This window comes from Chelon labrosus (assembly GCF_963514085.1).
Source record: "Chelon labrosus genome assembly, chromosome: 1".
Taxonomy (NCBI): Eukaryota; Metazoa; Chordata; class Actinopteri; order Mugiliformes; family Mugilidae; genus Chelon; species Chelon labrosus.
The window spans coordinates 11830865-11848451 of record NC_140337.1 but is presented as its reverse complement, the minus strand read 5'-3'; the positions used below and the strand labels follow the sequence as shown (position 1 = coordinate 11848451).

At 42.6% G+C, this 17587-nt stretch overlaps 2 protein-coding genes across 3 annotated transcripts; both read left to right on the top strand.

The window, feature by feature from the left end:
- Positions 1-731: 731 nt before the first annotated feature.
- On the top strand, positions 732-3800 carry elp5 (elongator acetyltransferase complex subunit 5). 2 transcript variants are annotated; one of them, XM_084556799.1, is made up of 8 exons: positions 732-1012; positions 1110-1170; positions 1277-1357; positions 2293-2504; positions 2717-2892; positions 2976-3071; positions 3177-3277; positions 3376-3800. In XM_084556799.1, the coding sequence occupies exons 1-8, from the start codon at positions 958-960 to the stop codon at positions 3482-3484; spliced, it is 891 nt and encodes a 296-aa protein (XP_084412925.1). In that variant the 5' UTR covers positions 732-957; the 3' UTR covers positions 3485-3800. The 2 variants fall into 2 exon arrangements, with proteins under 2 accessions (XP_084412925.1, XP_084412924.1); XM_084556798.1 differs by having other exon boundaries at positions 3361-3800.
- A 631-nt stretch (positions 3801-4431) lies between these two features.
- On the top strand, positions 4432-17187 carry ctdnep1a (CTD nuclear envelope phosphatase 1a). The gene is made up of 8 exons (XM_084560988.1): positions 4432-5444; positions 8387-8453; positions 10978-11096; positions 11188-11259; positions 11479-11595; positions 11708-11819; positions 13187-13271; positions 14106-17187. Exons 1-8 carry the CDS (start codon positions 5340-5342, stop codon positions 14164-14166), a joined length of 738 nt encoding a protein of 245 aa, XP_084417114.1. The 5' UTR covers positions 4432-5339; the 3' UTR covers positions 14167-17187.
- The last annotated feature ends 400 nt before the right edge of the window (positions 17188-17587 follow it).

Genomic DNA, 17587 nt, shown 5'->3' with positions numbered 1-17587 from the left:
TGGGAAATCTCAGATTTGATTGTAGGTTTTGCAAGTTCAACATGGGTTATAGGTCAAAAGTTGAATGAACGACAACTTATGTCCTTTCGTTTTCTTACAGGTTGAGTTGTTGTTGCCCATAACACGCTAGCATTGTGCTAATGAACGCTGATTGGTCAGTGAAGGACTGATTACGACCAGATCCCGCTTGACGGCATCGTGGCATCCGAAGCGGGACCAGAATGTTAAGACGGACTTTTTCGCCCAAGTTTTTTTTTTTTTCGGGCCGGTCTTTTAAATAAAAACGAAACAGAAACTCTTCTAGCACGATTATTTACCCGTGTCAGCTGTGTTGTCCATGCCTCGAGAGAAAAGAAAGTGCAGAGCGCGAAAGCACCAAAGCAGTGGCTGAAGGATTTCCGTAAAGCAGTATCTGGTCGTACGATGTGTATGACGTCATTGACATTTTAAAATACTTTTTAAAGCAAAATAAGTGACTCTAAAAAATCTAACACCCAGCAGTGTGTAATTTCTTTGCATCTCCTTTCAAATTCAATATTCAAATTACTGCACAAAAAATTATATCCTGAGAAAAGTGGATTTTGAGGGGTACTGCTCCATAGACCGCCATTCATTCTGCACTCGTCCTGAGAGCGCCCTCATATGGAATCAGAGTGGAACTGCAACAGTTCAGAACCCGGAAGTTCAGTGAGAGTGGAACTTCTCCCCATATTAGACGTTCTCTGATGTTACCTAGCGAAACATGCTCGACTTCCATCGAGTAAAAGGAGCTTTCGTTTGTGTGAAACGTAACCCACAGCGACTTTAGATATTTATTATTATAATCTTTGAGAGATATTGCTGTTTCTCCGTTAAATTAAAGTCGCGTTTTTAAAAAGGTGCCCACGTTTAAAAAGGGTTGTGAGCCAAGAAGCATGCTATCTAGCTGAAGCTACCGGTTACACACTGTGTAATGCCATGTTGTCTGAACTATTGCAAGGCACTGACAGTGGAGGGTTTCTCTTAATACAAGGTAAATGCTCCGAGTTCAAGTCTAAACTGCAAACAATAACAAACACGTGACAAATGTTAATAGGTTAAAGTGGTGTAACGTCTATTTGCATTGACAGATTCTTGTAGTTATTCTGGACGACACCTCCTGAAGAGCTTCATCAGTGCTGCTTTAAACAGGTATTTAAAGATAGCAGTACAGTTAACTGTCTAGTTCTTTCTACATATCTACCTAACAATGTGTCTGAGTGATGTATTTGTTAATAAGGTTGTCTCAATGTTTTAGGGAGGAAGTTGTCCATGTCATTGGCTTTGAGGTCAGTGAGGAAGAGCTGAAAGATGGACTGAAAACATCAGCCACTCAGAGGTATTCAAAATGAGTGCAGAAACAATTAGTCAGTCGTCTTTTATCAAACAAAATGCGAAACATTGAGTGGCTATTTTTACCTGGCACTAGTATCACACTAATAATCACAATAACGGCACAATCAGAATATAAATGCCTCAGTCAGAACAGACTGGCCAGACAGGAGGAAATTTCAATTCAGATTGACAAGGGTGGTTCAAACCCTTTGTTAATCGGCCCACCCATCCATCCATTATCTAATGGCGCTTATCCCGTAGTGTCTCAGGCCCGAGCCTTTGTCCGCTGTCGTTGGGTGAGAGGTGGGGTACACCCTGGTCAGGTCAGCAGTCTATCACAGAGCTAACACAAAGAGACCATTCACACTGACATGCACACCTACAACCATTTAAAATCAACAATCAACCCAACTTGCACGTCTCTGAACTTGAAGCCGGAGCTGGAGGACAGTCGGGCTCAAGTGATGTGACAAGTTTCTGCGCCAACAACTTAAAAAACAAGTTGTTCAAATGAAAAGATAAAGGAAGCTGGAATAAATGTGGGCAGCGCTGTTGAAAATGTGCATCCGTCTTGGTCATGTTCTGCTATTGAATGAATTCAGTGTTGTCAACAAAAAAAAAAACAACAACTTCTTCTTCAGTTATATTTCCGGCAGACTGAGGATCCACAGCAGCCAGAACCACATTTCTAAAGTTGTCTTCTTATTTATGTTTTGGTGAATGTGAACACGTATATCTTATCCGGCCGTTATATTGCGTGTGCATGTTAACAGTTAAATATAGCCACTGTCTCCAACTTCTTCATTGTGAGTATGTGTTGCTCTTTCATCAGCTGAATGTTTGGGGAGTTTATACCAAAAAAAAGAATCAAAAGATTATTTTATTTTATTTGTACTGAAGCCATTAATTACAATTAATTGTCTGTTTCTTTTACTTCAGGTTACACTTTCATAATGCTTACACAGACCCTCTTGGGTGGACTCATCACCCAGCTTTCACAGTCCACCAGTTCTCCTCGGTGGAACTTACACATCTGGTCAAACAAACATCACACCCTAAACCAGCTACGTTAGTTATCGACTCTCTGTCGTGGATATTAAGACACGTTAGTCCGCCTGATGTCTGCAAGACTCTTCAGCAACTTAAAAAAGGTATGTTAGCGCATGCTTTTATGTGGTTTTACTGCGTGACGGAAGGTTTTAGGAGTGACCTGATCTTTACTAATGTCGCATGACAAATATACACCATGTGCACCGTGTATATCAGACATATTTTCTTGGTTGTCCTTTTTTAGAGTAAAGTGGAACTGTAACAACATGCAGTGCTTTGGTTACTTAAGGATTATTTCCCATGTCTTCATTAGGGGGAGCTGTGAGAGCTATTATTGGTCTGCTCCACGCGGATATGCACCAGAGGGGAACTGTGGGAAGTGTCTGCCGCTTGGCTACTTCAGTCATCACCGTAACAAGTGGAGTGAAGGGAGATGAAGCGTTGGCTAAGTTGACAAAGCGCTCAAAATCGGGGAAAGTTATGCAAGATGTAAGCAGTGTTTGCATTGGGATGACTATATTTTATGTCCCTGCACTGTTGGAATTTATGGAAAGTTATTTTTTTGTTCTCAGGAGGCGATATTCAGCATCAAAGAGGATCTTACAGTCACTATACTGAGCAGGTCCAGCCATCACGGACACAAACAGACTGACCCCGAGGAGGAGCAGGTGCAGTATAATATAACATGTGAAATTAGACTCACACCATACATAGATGAAGTGAGTAAAAATAAAATAACAGGACCGAGAAGTGACATTTTTCTGTTTCTGTAGACGGACCCAACGGCTAACTTGACCTTCAATCTTCGACTTTCTGATGCAGAGAGAGAGGCCAAGGAGAAACTTGCGCTTCCCTTTGTCTTCAGCAGAGAGAAGTCAGAAACTTTCATAACCCAAATTCATCTCTCTTTACTCAGTCATCAGATCCAATATGTTATTTTACAAGCGACTTTAAAAGACTTTCATCTTGCAGGAAATCTGCTCTGCTCCACTCGGGCCAGGGTTCAGGACGAATTCTGTACGAGCCTGACGCCAACGACGACTATGACCAGGAGGACCCCGATGATGATCTCGATGTGTAGAGCTGAGGCATGAAACCTGCTGAAGGCACACATGATGTATGCTTCATCCGTCCTCTGAGTCATTTTCAGTACTGAAGCCTCGCTTCCTTTAAGTCATCACAGAGAATATGTAAAATAATGTCCAGTATTTCTGTAAGAAATCCGTTAAATATTTACAAAATGGCTTCATGCAGGAGTTTTAAAATTAGTATTACTTTTTTTTTTTGCTTACTGAATAAAATGTTTTTTATCTGACTGTTTCTTTGTACTTCTTTTTTCATAAGTAGACATCTCTCTTTCTGTTTACACACTGGTTTATTGCTATGGCTGGGACAAAATAAGGAGATTAAAATGATCAGAAAAACATGTATTTCTGGTACCCAAAACAATATCTTACATTTCCTTCCTGCATTCATTTATTTTCTTTTAATATAATCGGATATTTCTTTTTTCAGAGCCCATAAAAGCGCCTGAGAAGGGCAAAATAAAACTGTCTAACCCACAACCAGAAAACGTGGTTAAGATCCCAAATAGATTTTGTCTCCTCATCAGACGCAACCACTCTTGAGTCTATTTGGAACCTTTTAAAGCATGCTTGGAGATATTATTTATGAAAAAGTTTTACATTCTGTACCAAATAAGACTGAACATGTTGATTTCCCAATGAATGACTGCAAAAGTGATTAAATCCTATTTTCACCAAACCAGTGAAAACTATTTTTCATGTATATGCTAAAGTTAATAGTTAAAGTGTAAGGGGAGATTTATCTTGGAATAATTAATTAGATGTAAGAAACTTCTTGGCATTAATTGGCAGTTAACAAGCCCACGTGTCTGCTAGCAACTATAAAAAGCTGATCCAGCCCAAAAATAAAAAAAATAATAAGTGATTCAGTGCTTTTTTTTATTTATTTTTTTATTTTTTTATTGTTTTACAACCTTGAATCACAGTGGAACAATATAATACCGTTTATTGAGACCAATTACGCCACTGTCAACATGAGCGCATACATTATGTAACCTTAGACACGCAAATATCTTTTCAGGAATCATGTAGTCGTAAAGGCTACGAAAAAAAGTTAAAAAAAAATGAAAAAGCACACTGAATACTTTAGTACAAAGGTGTGTTTTTAACACATTTTCACACTCTCGCTCGTCCACGTCTGTTTATTTTCTTTCCACGTGGACGTGCTGCGCGCAACCACACAGAGAGCTCGTCGCGGAAGTGACGGCAAGGCGGCTATGGCGGCTCGCAGTTTCATTCCGGATTTCCACTGGACTACAAACTGATTTTAACCGGACCGGTTAGACTTTTGGGAACTTTTGTTAAACCGTCTCTTTTCGGACGCCGCACAGACCGAAGTCGCGTTGACCCGGTGCTTGTCAACGAACGGCCCCACAGCTTTTTGGGTTGTATTTTTGTCCAAGGTTCAAGGTGGTCACCCTGTCGAGCTAGCGGTAGCTTGGTGGCTAAAAGCTAACGGTAGTTAGTACACAGAGCTAGCTGCCGAGCTAGCTTGTCAGCGAGCTGCGTGCTAAGGTCCATACAGCAGCAGCAGCAGCAGTCGTCGTGCGGCGGCTTTTTCTTTCGACCACGTCCACGTTTGTCTGTCACGGTTACAATGCGAATGCACCCAATTTATTGCTAATTGAGCCACAAGTGTGCAGAGCGAGGTACTCACACGTTTGCTTGGCCTCTCGATAATTTGAATAGCTAGTTTGGCGGCTGTGGCTAAAAGACGGGGGGGGTTGACTGTGTAGCAGCGAAGCCAAGTCCCTTCACTAATTACCCCAGCAACTTGGGCTAAAAGCGTGCGTATCGGCAGAGAATTGAAGTTGAATTGCTGTGGGGGGGGGTCTTTGCGTGGTCGTCAACATGCTGAAGACCCGGCAGTGTTTACTTGGCATCCGCACTTTTCTCGGCGTAACGTCCAGAATATGGGGCTTCATCATGTACATCCTCAGGAAGCACCTACGAACGGTGAGAAGGGCTCTGAAACGTGTTTGTCTGTTTTTCCCTGTTGTGCTTCTGTGACTAGTGAGCCGACTCTCTAGGTTGCCACGACTCTAGTGTGCCTTAATAATAATAATTTACAGGTCACATCCACCTATTCAGATGCTTGGATGCTTCTCAGACAACCAGTTCACCTGTATTTCTCACCTGAGCCGCGCTATCTGCCTCATTACATGTTTAAATTATGTAAAAGTTTCAACAAATCCCACTGGGAAGCCTCAAGCTTTCACTTAATAATTGTCCAACGTATTGCTTTGTCATCCAGCGCCGTGATGGGTGGGATTGCTTCTAAATTTACTTTGTTTAAAACTATAAAACAGTTATTAAAACCATAAAACCCGAATAAACAGCGCACACACACAGGATGTTAAAGTTCGCCAAAGTTGTACGCCTACCCACTTTCATTATCAGTTCAAGCCTGAAGCCTTTTGCGTCTAATGATTTCATTATCATTTCAGGTTTTTAAAAGAACTAAAAGCAACTTTCGTTTTCATTTGGTTTGTAAAAAAGTGTTTATAATTAATGTGGGCTAACTGTCCAAAACATAAAAAGGCACATCAATCTGAAGAAAACATTAAATTAGTGATATTTAACACAAATCGTCACATTTTTATGTAACAAAAACTTTACAACGATTCACGTTTTCTTCTTGAGGCAACAAAAAAATCGTCGCAGATTAAATTTTGGACTCATTTTCAGCTCTTTAATAACGACCCACATCCAGTCGAGAAACCTCCCACATCCAAACACTAAATTTAAGAAGCAGCTTGCACCGGCCCACAGGTCACCTTCAGTGGCTCACAGATGCCCCCACAATAAACATGGCATTTAAGGTGACACAAGTCACACGCCTGCAACTTGGACATAACACACAGGTGCCGTTCGGATCGTTAATAGCCATGCATATGTGTTGTAACATGAGTGGACTTCGGCTCGAGCGCCGTATCAGAGCAACAAAGCTTGGAGGAGTGCCCTGCGCGTGTTGTAATCGTCTTGCTGGTCGAGGTTTGTCTGCAGTTTATTGTGTTGCAGTAACACTTGTCAACAGGCTCCGAGGAGAGAGTGAGTGGTTCAGTCCATGTTGCGGCTGAAGTGAGAGGGATTATGCCGGCACAGAGAGTGCACTGTTCTCTCTCTCTCACTCTGCCTCTGTTTCTCTCATTCTCACTCACAGTTTAGCTCCGTTGTTTGCGGCCTGTGATGCACTGGAAGAGTGTCACGATCCAGGGCCTGCTCACAGTATGTAATGAGCGTTTAAATGCAGGTGAGCCTATGGGCGGACGTAACAGGTGTGAGGATTGACGCTCCTGACTCAGTCAGGACCTACCAGCAAAAGGGAATCGACAGAAAATCTTTTTCAGTTTGACGCGTCTTAACTTACATTGATAAAAAACCTCTTCTGTAAATATAATAATCCACTGTTGTTTATGAATCAGTCCACAGTGGATAGAGTGACCTGATCAATAGGCGATTTATTGGATTATGAATATTAGGACCACGTCATAATCCCTCCGTGTCAACAAGTGACGAGATGCTTGTGTGTCAATCACACCAGGCAGCATCAGTGTTTTGTTTATTATCCTGCATGGTACGGTGACGGTGCACGGCCAAACGTGCAGTCGGGGCTGAAACAGCAGAAAATGTAATCAAGTCAAATGACTTAGTCAGTTATTGATGAATTAATTCCTACATTTGGGACGACTGTGGCTCAGGTTGTGGAGAAGGTGTCCACAAGGTTGTTGCTGCGGGTTCGGTGGTTCAGTCCCTGCCCGACCAAAGGCTGATCAAAGTGGGGCAAGACACTGAACTTGGAGAAGCTCCCAGTGGTGAGCGAGCACCTAGAATGGAGGCTTCCACCGTTGGTGAAACACGGTAAAGCTCTTTGAGCACCGATATGGTAGAAAAGCGCCGTATAAGTGCAGACCGTTTACCATTTGGCTACACAAATGTAAGTTCTGTCTGCTTATCTTTTTTTAGATGCCAGGTTTAGAGAGCCGAATAATTGAGATGTTAGCTGCAGCCTTCGTCTATAGGCTAAGCGCTCGGTGTGAGTTCGCAGGCTGAGGGTTCCAGATGGACCCTCTTGGAGGTGCAGAGAGCCGAGTGGAGGTTGAGGTCCCCCCCCCGCGGTGCCCGGCAGCTGCTGCCACCAATAGGCTTCCCCCGAGCTCAGTCTGCCAGGCAGCAGCGGGAGGGGACAAAGAGGGAGGCCCCGTCCAACGCTTAGGTGCCCGAGCGAACCCGGGCTCCGTCAAAGTCACCCTGCGAGTCTCCCTCTCTGTGCATGCCCCGCGCTCCGCTGACACTCGCCGACAGCTGGAGGGGATAAAAATAGCGCTGCGAAGGGAAGTGTAGAGCCCCTGGGCCAGAGTGGCACTGGGAAGGATTCTCTCTCTGTAGTCATCCTGAGCGCAGCGGAGGGAGAGCCACGTGTTGGACAAAACCGGCTTAATTCATTAATTCAATATGATGTTTTCCTCTGTTACTTCGCTTGATCTAGTTTCCAAAGAATGTTTTGTTGGCTGAAATATTGACTCTGGCTTTTAAAAGGCCTTCATGGGGATATTAGTCTTACCTCAGGTTCAAGTCATCTAAAGCGTGGTTTAATTTCAGTTGTGACCCTTTTTGATGAATAAAACAGAAAACCACTTTTCTTTATGCCCAGAGGGAATCCCAGAACACTAATAAGGGGCTTTTATGTGAAATTACACAGAAACCCTCTGCCTTGGAAAAGAAGACGGCAGCAAATGAAGATCAGAGGCTCTCGCAAATGTCATCATACTTCAAAATCTTGTCATGCTGTAGTTTCATCTCATCGCGGCTCAATATGTTGTATGTGTTGTTTTAACAGCGTCCCGATCTATTGAGGCTGTTTCCTGACCCTTTCATTTGCCTTTGCTCATTTGCAGATAATCCAGTATCAGACGGTGCGATACGACACTTTGCCTCTGTCACCCATCTCCAGAAACAGACTCAGTGAGTACACCAGAGGCCGTTCTGCTGACATACCAGGGCCCCCATGAAAGATTTGTAACAACAGATTATAGACTTGTATCAGTGGAATGTGACATGCTTTAGGTTTTTTTTTTTGTTATGTCAGATAACGCTGAATAGAGATGCCAACCCATTATGTTTATAATGTGGAAATTAAGATGTCAAACCAGTTTGTCAAGGAAGAATTCATCGTGCAGAAAACGTAATTCATAAACAAAACAGCGCGTTTGTGCAGACACACAATCATTCCTGCTCATTCATCTCAAAAATGAGTTCAGACAGACTTTACTCCTGTCGTACTGCCTCATCAGAGTCACTGTCATTTACGTGTCACGACTTTTGCCCATAACTGTACATATTTATTTACTGTGATGAGACAAACTCATGTGTCGTCTTTCACGGTTAATCCAGTAAACCTGCTGCGCTGCATTGGTTAGCTGTTGTCTTTTAATAATAAACCAACAAAGAAGGGTTTGCGTATAAGGTATTTGGCTGCAACATTACAGAGTGATGCCATCGCCGTCCTTCTTTCATTACAACTGAAATACAGACAGGTCGTATGAATACCCTGAAACTGCACCTGTCAGTGCCGTGTGAGATCAGAAATCAGAAAAACCAAACAGTCCCCAGAGTGCCCCAGTTTTAATAGCCAAGAATACATTATCAACATAATGAAAACAGTGTTTGGTATAATAAATAACACTGCACAACAAGCCCCAGCTGCTAAAGAGGCAGCAAACAGACCAGAGCGGTTCTCAAGACCTGTAACCACAAAGCTAAAATTAAAAGGCTTGCTAGTTTGTCTGTGTCTGGTAAGGTAATTATTGTCCCACCAAAAAGAACATTTAACGCTTCTTTTACTTTCACCTTGTGGTGGGCTCACGATTTATTGTAGTTTCCTGCCTCGACTTGGTGTGAAAAACGCAAATGTTATGTAGGGCACATTCGGTGCTCTTGCTAGCGTGGACTGGTTTGTTGCGCTCTGAATGAACTTCCCTTCTGTCTGCAGAGAGCTCATTCAACAGCACACTCTCGACTTAGAGGAAGGATTGTATTTCAGTTCTACTTTACTTGCCTCTCACTCACACCGCTGACCTCAGGAGGAGATCCTGGCCTGGCCTCCAGTGAATGACTGATTCCTTTACATTCAGGCAGCTGTTAATGGCCGACATTTCTGCCCCTATCGATGACGCCGGGGGGCAGAATTAAAGCAACTTAAGTCTTTAAGTTTGTGTATCACATAGCTGATGAAACAAGGTCGGCTTTCAAGAGGTGAAGGGCACATCTACTCAGTCTCTAAAGCCTTAAAAATATTTGAGCACTATCTGGAATCAGTTAGAGATGTCTACCTGGGGAAAAAAAAGGCTTAAGGCTCAAAGTCATTTGTTGGGGCTTATCGGTGGTCGTCCTAGCAGCTGAGAATTTATTACAGAAACTCACCAAGTGCAGAAGTCTGAAAATATGTAGGCATCTGACAATCAGATCATTTATTTCACCATCATTTGCAAATGACAATTTGCCACAGAGGGCGGCACAGTGGCGAGGTGGTTAGCACTGATGCCTCACAGCGAGAAGGTCCCGGGTTCGAATCCATGGGCCGACTGGGCCTTTCTGTGTGGAGTTTGCATGTTCTCCCTGTGTCTGGGTACTCCGGCTTCCTCCCACCGTCCAAAGACCTACTCATTAGGTTAATTGGTGATTTTAAATTGGCCGTAGGTGTGAATGTGAATTGTTGTCTGTCTCTGTGTGTTAGCCCTGCGATAGACTGGAGACCTGTCCAGGGTCTAGCCCGCCTCTCGCCCGATGGCAGCTGGGATAGACTCCAGCAGACCCCGCGACCCTTAACAGGAACAAGCGGTTACAGAAGATGAATGAATGAATGAATGAATGAATTTGCCACAGAAGCCATTTAATAAACGCTGTCTCATGATCATAAATCAGCCGTTCAGTTGCTCTGTAAAACGTGATTCTTCTAAACAAATCCGCTTTTCTGCTTTTGACTAAAACAGTTCTCTTACTTATATCAGGCTGCTCTATTCCCATACTTTGTTGACTTAAGTCAAGTACGCTATTTCCTCACTAGTAGTTTGTTCACAACCTCCCAGAGGATTTTCTAATGCATCTCACTGTTTTTATGTGCATTTTAAGAATATTGAGAGACCATTACACGTAGTGACATATCCTTGTAAATAACTGAGTTTTATGCCCAACTAAAATTGAAAATGGCAACAAGTGCCTCGTAAAGTCTAAAGAAGCTGTAAAAAAAACACCTAAATGTCCCATGATTTGTAAACTCAAGACAGATTTGATTTAGAAATGGATGCTCATGAGCTTTTAATTTCACTGAGCTGTGTAAATACTGTGAACAAGTAAAAGGTCGGCTCTTTATTCTGTCAGATAAATGAAGCATTCCCAGTTTCAAATAAAGGCAGGTTGCCAGCAGTTCTGTTTGTACATGTATGTAATTTACTGTAATATACTGAACGTGTTGTCCAATGAACTCCAGATGCAGTAAAGCGGAAGATTCTGGTTCTGGACCTGGATGAGACACTAATCCACTCTCACCATGACGGGGTCCTCAGGCCCACAGTGAGACCGGGGACGCCGCCAGACTTCATCCTTAAAGTACGGCCAAGCAGACATCGGTGTAAAGTCGGAGTCTAGAAACAGTTTTTGTCAAAACTAAACGCGTCCATCTGCTTCCTCTTCCACGCAGGTCGTCATCGATAAACATCCAGTCAGATTCTTCGTACATAAAAGGCCGCATGTCGACTTCTTTTTAGAAGTGGTGAGTGTCAATCAGACAACACTTTCCCCATTAATTTTAAATTGTAGTGAACCGTAGCGCGCACAAATGTCACCGCTCCTGCTGGGTTACCTTTTATATTGTCTGTCATCTTCTCCATTGTTCTGCACTCTGGCGCTACAGGATGCCATAAAAATGTATTTGTTTTGTATCAGGATCCTTTGTGGCGTACTGAGCCCTGACTATAACTTGTGTACACAGGTGAGCCAGTGGTATGAGCTGGTGGTTTTTACAGCCAGTATGGAGATCTATGGCTCAGCAGTGGCAGACAAGCTGGACAACAACAGGAACATCCTGAAACGCAGATACTACAGACAGGTACGCTCTACCCTGTATTTATGATATAAGTTAAGATAGATTGGGCCTTCTAAAGACTTCTCTTTTTTTTTGGTTGGGGTCTGTAACTTTTGTGATTTGCTTCTTTTACCAGCACTGTACATTGGATCTAGGTAGTTATATTAAAGACCTGTCTGTAGTACACGATGACCTGTCCAGTATTGTTATCCTGGACAACTCGCCTGGTGCTTATCGTAGCCATCCAGGTAAGACCACTCTGACTCATTCTCTGGTTTACACTCACTGTCAAGACACTTTTTGAGCTGGGTTCAGACTACAGGACTTTTAAAATCCTACATGATTTTGAAATCATGTTGCGTCACACACTTAAGGAGGATCACAACGTTTTTCTCTCTAATCCCAAACAAGCACTTTATTCGTGTTATTCGTAATATTACAGAACAACACACATTACAGGCTTTCAGATGATCAGGGAGCATTGAATGCACCGCCTCACGTGATCTTATAGAAAAGCAGATGTAAACAAAATGGAGGCTGTGGCACAACGACTTCCTGCAAATCTACTGATCCACGCTCCAGTCCAGTAGGTGGCATTGATACACCTGCTGCATCGTTTGATGAACCGGCAGTCAAACCTAAAAATAATACAGTGAGGGAAAAAAACAAAAGCAGCAGGCTAAACAAGTGTGAATCAGAGTGTGAATTGTTCTGTCTGTCCTGTCTACTTCGAGATCTGGAGATAGAATTTAACAGTCCGTTTTAATATCACTCTACAGTAGCTACCTGTTAGCTATTAGCCTATTCTCTTGTTGTGAAAGTACCAACATAGTCACCTGTATTTGTTTAATCCTAAAGCTCAAACGTGTTTGACATGTACGAGTGGAGCGGCCCTGATGAATATGTGTGAGACTCAACAGCAGATCTGTAAACATCTCACGTTACCAGATAATTTGTGCTGAACGTCGAGGTTTGGGACACGATTTATGCTCTGATTGTTGTGAATCGGGGGATAAATCAGCCCAGAACTCCTGTAGTCTGAGCCCGGTGATAAATCTGAAGGATTCTAACCCGTACACACGTTAGAGGAGGTCAGATGTTGGTGCGCATTTCTTTTCACAGCGTGTCGGTGTCCAACACAGATGTAACTAATGAGCTAACGAGCTGCTGATAGCAAGGCGTCATTAATGTTATCAGTTCCACCTGGGCCTTTTCACATGTACAGTATAGGAGTCAGTATTTTTTGCTTTGAATAATCTGGATGTTTTATTTCTACTTTTAAAAGATGTCAACAGTTTCAGTAAAATTATCAGTTATTATTGACCTATATTAGTCTCTGGATGCAGATCAACAGACCGTCTAGTTTTTTGTGTACGCTCATCTTTAACATACAAAACAAAAAGAAGACATCAACCTTGTGATGAGGCAAGAGGAGGACCTATAACTGAAAACGTTATTCCCTCTACAAGGCCTCTATTGTAAAATCTGTAACACTGCATTAAATCCTGACTCCTCTAATCCTCAGTGACATCTTTAATAGCGCAGCATAAAATCACACCCGTGTCCATTTCCCTGACACCACTGTCTGACTGACTGACTGCTTTCTACCCCGCAGACAATGCAATACCCATCAAGTCCTGGTTCAGCGACCCTAGTGACACAGCACTTCTTAACTTGCTGCCTATGCTGGATGCACTAAGGTAAAAGCCGTAATAAAGATGGCATGAAAGCAAACAGACAGCGCAAACACTCCTCGCGCGTGGCCTGCTTCTTCCACCGTTTAAAGCCGTACGCGCACGGTGCTTCCTCAATTTAAACGAGCTAAATACCACAACCGACTTACACGATTGAAGACATAACCAAATTTTAATTTTGCTACATTTACATGGACTGCAGATAACACCTTTCTGATTAACATAAGTAGCTCGAAGGGTGTTGACGTCACCTGCTGTCTCTTCAGTGTTGAGCACAAAACCCTGTCAGGCTATCATGTTGCAGCCACACAATGCTTTCAGGACAGTTTTTAAGGAATTGGTTGATAAGAGAGTCTGGATGTAGTTAGCTTAGCGTAAAGACTGGAAGATGGGTCTGACTAGTAGTGTGGCTCTGTCCACAGTTAGACTGTAACCTGCTCAATGTCGCTTTTATGTATTTAGAGAAAAGAGAGGTAGATTGTTTATTATTATTGAGCTTTGGAGGTGTTATTAGACGATGTTCACAGCTCATCACCACTGACTCTGTATAAAGAGCTTATGATGGTGTGATTTCCTAGTGGCTTCCTCCTTTTGTTAGTTTGTTAAACTGTTAACTTTGGTGTCTAGATACCAACAGTTGTCTAGCAGCTTTATTCTTATTCTTACAGCTGATGTTACGACTTAACGGCAAGTATTTCGTGTACACATTTTCCATGTTGTGACCACAATTTCCAGTTCAAGACCTCGTTAAACGGATAAATTAATACCACAGTAATGAACATACGTCCTTTTACTGGCTAAGCAGACAGGAAGCTGAATTGTACTTCTCTCTCTGTCTAGGTTCACTGCTGATGTCCGCTCCGTCCTCAGTCGAAACCTCCACCAGCACCGGCTCTGGTGATTGGTTGAATGGAGAGGGACGGGGCTTGCTGAGCAGCCTCTCCCTCTCTGCCGGCTTCCATCCTGCCCTCCGTTCCCACGCAGACGACCCGCCAGCCCTCTCTGAGCCTCTCAGACCAGACGTGTCCTGAGGAGATGAGGGTTGGGGGTGAGCGCCTAATATGGGATGAACAGTGTGGGATCACCAGAGCCCAGAAACTACTGGGGCGGCAGGGGGAGCCAGCTTTTTTTTTTTTTTTTTTTCTTTCTCTTCTTGATTCTTTATTTGTAATTTTTTTTTTTCCAAAACAAAACGGAGCCTCTCTGCCTTATCGCTCCTGATACTGACTGTGTGCGTATGGAGGTGAGCTTGTGTACGTATGTCGGAGTATGCTTGCTGAGTTCGTTAGTCCTTTTTAAACTTTTTTGAAGATTGGGAACGGGGAAAGAGGAGGATCAGCAAAGCAACAAAGACAATTCTACATTATTATTTCTTCTTCTTCTTCTTCTTCTTCTTCTTCTTCTTCTTCTCCTCCATCATCACCGGACATTGCACTTCAGCAGACATCAATTTACTGTCTCGACCCCTCGGAGCAACTGAGTAGAGGAAAATAGAAAACCGCCCGTTTTTAGATCAACTCATGTTCCAGCTGTGATTCATTGATTCCCGAGGTACTTTTTTTTTTTTTCTCTCTCTCCCGCCGAGAATGGATCAGTCAAAATGATGTAATAGGTGGACCTTTGCTTGCAGCGCACCATCCACAGGCGTTTTTTCTGGACAAATAGCCAAGCAGAGTTTTTCCCCTCAGACCATAACAATCTCTTCTTTCCCCAAATCTCTCTCGGTGATAAAGACTTAAAAGTTGTGAGGAAAAAAAGAATGGCTTGTAACGATACGTGGACTGCCGTGCCGCCTTTCCATATCTGATTGTTTCTCTGTTACCACAATATAAGATATGACATTTTGCTCTCCCCCCTTTTTTTGCCATTTGATGCCATCCTGATTTCATCTAATAGGAATTGCACTTAATTTCCTCTCTTCTGTTTTTGTTGCAGTTGTTTTTTTTTGTATTTGATTCAAATTTGCAGCCTTCCCCTTTTCTGTTCTCACCCCTTACTCTATGGGTTCATCTATTAGACCCTCCATCTTAAAATGCCTTCTGAACAATGTCAGTCTTGTCAAGGCTCACAGCGGCTTCTTATTGGCTCTGTCTCCAGGTCTGTGTTACTAATAAAACACTTGTCAGTATCGACCAGTTACAATTCAGCTTGTTTTCTTTTAATGCAATTAATTCTGCAGTTTCTCATATTCCAGCCATAACATTAGGTCGCTTGTCAACAGACTAACTTCACTGGGATGAGAGCTGGAGTTCGGGTTCTGTGTGAGGCGCACTCTGGCTAATAATCTGCTGCCACCATGTGGCCTAACGGGGAACTGCTCTGGTCTGCTCAGTTGTCTTTGCTCAGGAGGCAAACTAACTTTAGAATAACCTTTGGCACCGAAGCTAAAGATTCAAGCGTTTGTGTCATCCTTCTTGTTGTTCAACTTGTTCACAGCCGTGGCTTTAGCTGCACCTTTCCTCACTGCTGCAGGTCTCAGTAGTTTGTAATTGTTGTGTGCATCTCTCATCTGTGTGTGTGGCAAACATGTAGGAAAGGGACATGTGCAAGTTATCTGATTCTATCTTTACACATACGCTCACTTGCCAGTTCATTAGGTACACCAGTGATAACAAATGCATTGTAATGTAACAGTTCTGCACTAAATCCTCCTCCATGCCCGTTATAATGTTCAGTTTATGTTGAAACAGCATCAGAAAGGTTGCAACTCTACTGGATGATTATTTCAGAGGATAAAGTTTTTGATGCTGTTAAACTACAGTGCAATAAACATTAAAGTATTTCTGTTATTTAGCCTAGCCCTTCGATTAAAATGGGGTGGTCAAAATAATAGAAACATGTGTCGGTACAATATAGCACAAACCACAGCCTCAGAATACATAACCTTCATGAAGAGGAGATTTAGTGCAGGACTAGTGTATCTAATAAACTGGCAAGTGAGTGTATGTCACATAAATAACCTCATGTTAAGGGCCATTTATTAGTGCTGAAGATTTCAGTCAAGTCACGTGGTCTTCATCAACAGAGTTTTTCGGGGAATTCTTGATTAATAATATGTGTGTATTCCTACAATGTTATGAGCATTTTTAGCAGAGCCGGTCCAGTTTTATTACTTATTGCACATCTGCAGGTCAGTCAAAACCGGCTTTTCAACAAGTAAGTAAACATTAGACGTCACACCCTGGTTTAAGTCACGAAGAGGAAACTCCACCATGGTTGGTCACAGTTAAACTGGTATTTATCGTATCACTCCCTGCCGATGGTTTAAAAAATCCAATCAAAAGTCAAATATGTATTTGCTGTTGAAAAGACTGTGCTGGCATTCACTCCCACCTAGAGCGTAATCTCTTCAGGAATGTACTCTGCTGGGACCCACAAACCAGATGCAGGTGCGGCTATCATCTAAGTGCTGCAGCATTATAGATAAGAGCATCGCATCAACAAGACATTACCGTACAAGGCTTTACTGCGTGTAAGAGTTGGAGGCTACAACTCGATGAGTAAGCCTTGTGGGAAAGATTGACTGTTCCTGTGGATCCCATCAGTGGTTTGTGGTAGATGGGGAAGTGTCGCTTTTAGATGCGTCGCCAGTGACGAAAGCTTTTGTGGGAGAAATGATTTTGCAGGCAGGGGAGATTGATCCGGTCTTGAGGAGAACACACTGTGCAGGCCTCGGACGCTGACTCAGGACATAGTGTCCTGCAGCAGGGCAGGGCAAAACCTACAGTGACTTGAAGAAACCTGATACGGACAACCCGAGATGAGGCTGTATGTTGAACGCTATATAGAATATTTATCAGACAAAAACATATGTAGCGTAGCCTACTAAGATTGCAGTTTTAAATAGATTCTTTCACTTTCAGAACTCTTCGTCAAAGAGCCGAGTGCACAGACAAAAAGGGGATTTTTATATATATATATATATATATATATATATATCTGCGTCGGTGTCATTATCAGCTCAAACAAAACAAACAGGCACATGACCGCGGAGCACATGACATACAAATGTGACTCACTTGTGCAACACACAGGTTAGGAACTTTTGTGTCAATCTTTTGGGAAATAGCCTAAATGGCAACCTGGAACAAACACTTAATTTCCTTAAAAATTGTATACTATAAGTTACTATAAGCTATCTATGAACATACAAGTGTTCTGAGTTTAAACAACCCAGTAAATTTCCTAAATTACACAGTAGTAATCCTGAAACTGAAACCATTTCATGTCATTAGAGGTAGGCATATAAAAAATAAAAGATGCCCCTTTTAATAAAATGCTCTTATTGGTTATAGTGGATCTAACTAGAAGCTCTATATACA

Bases quoted from the DNA above. Each gene is read 5' to 3' on its own strand.
- elp5 (XM_084556798.1), top strand. From the start codon at position 958: ATGTTGTCTGAACTATTGCAAGGCACTGACAGTGGAGGGTTTCTCTTA. The intron at 2,893-2,975 runs GTAAGCAGTGTT...TTTTGTTCTCAG, and splicing joins CGGGGAAAGTTATGCAAGAT to GAGGCGATATTCAGCATCAA. The intron at 3,278-3,360 runs GTCAGAAACTTT...CGACTTTAAAAG, and splicing joins TTTGTCTTCAGCAGAGAGAA to ACTTTCATCTTGCAGGAAAT.
- ctdnep1a (XM_084560988.1), top strand. From the start codon at position 5,340: ATGCTGAAGACCCGGCAGTGTTTACTTGGCATCCGCACTTTTCTCGGC. The intron at 11,097-11,187 runs GTACGGCCAAGC...TCTTCCACGCAG, and splicing joins CGCCAGACTTCATCCTTAAA to GTCGTCATCGATAAACATCC. The intron at 11,820-13,186 runs GTAAGACCACTC...TCTACCCCGCAG, and splicing joins TGCTTATCGTAGCCATCCAG to ACAATGCAATACCCATCAAG.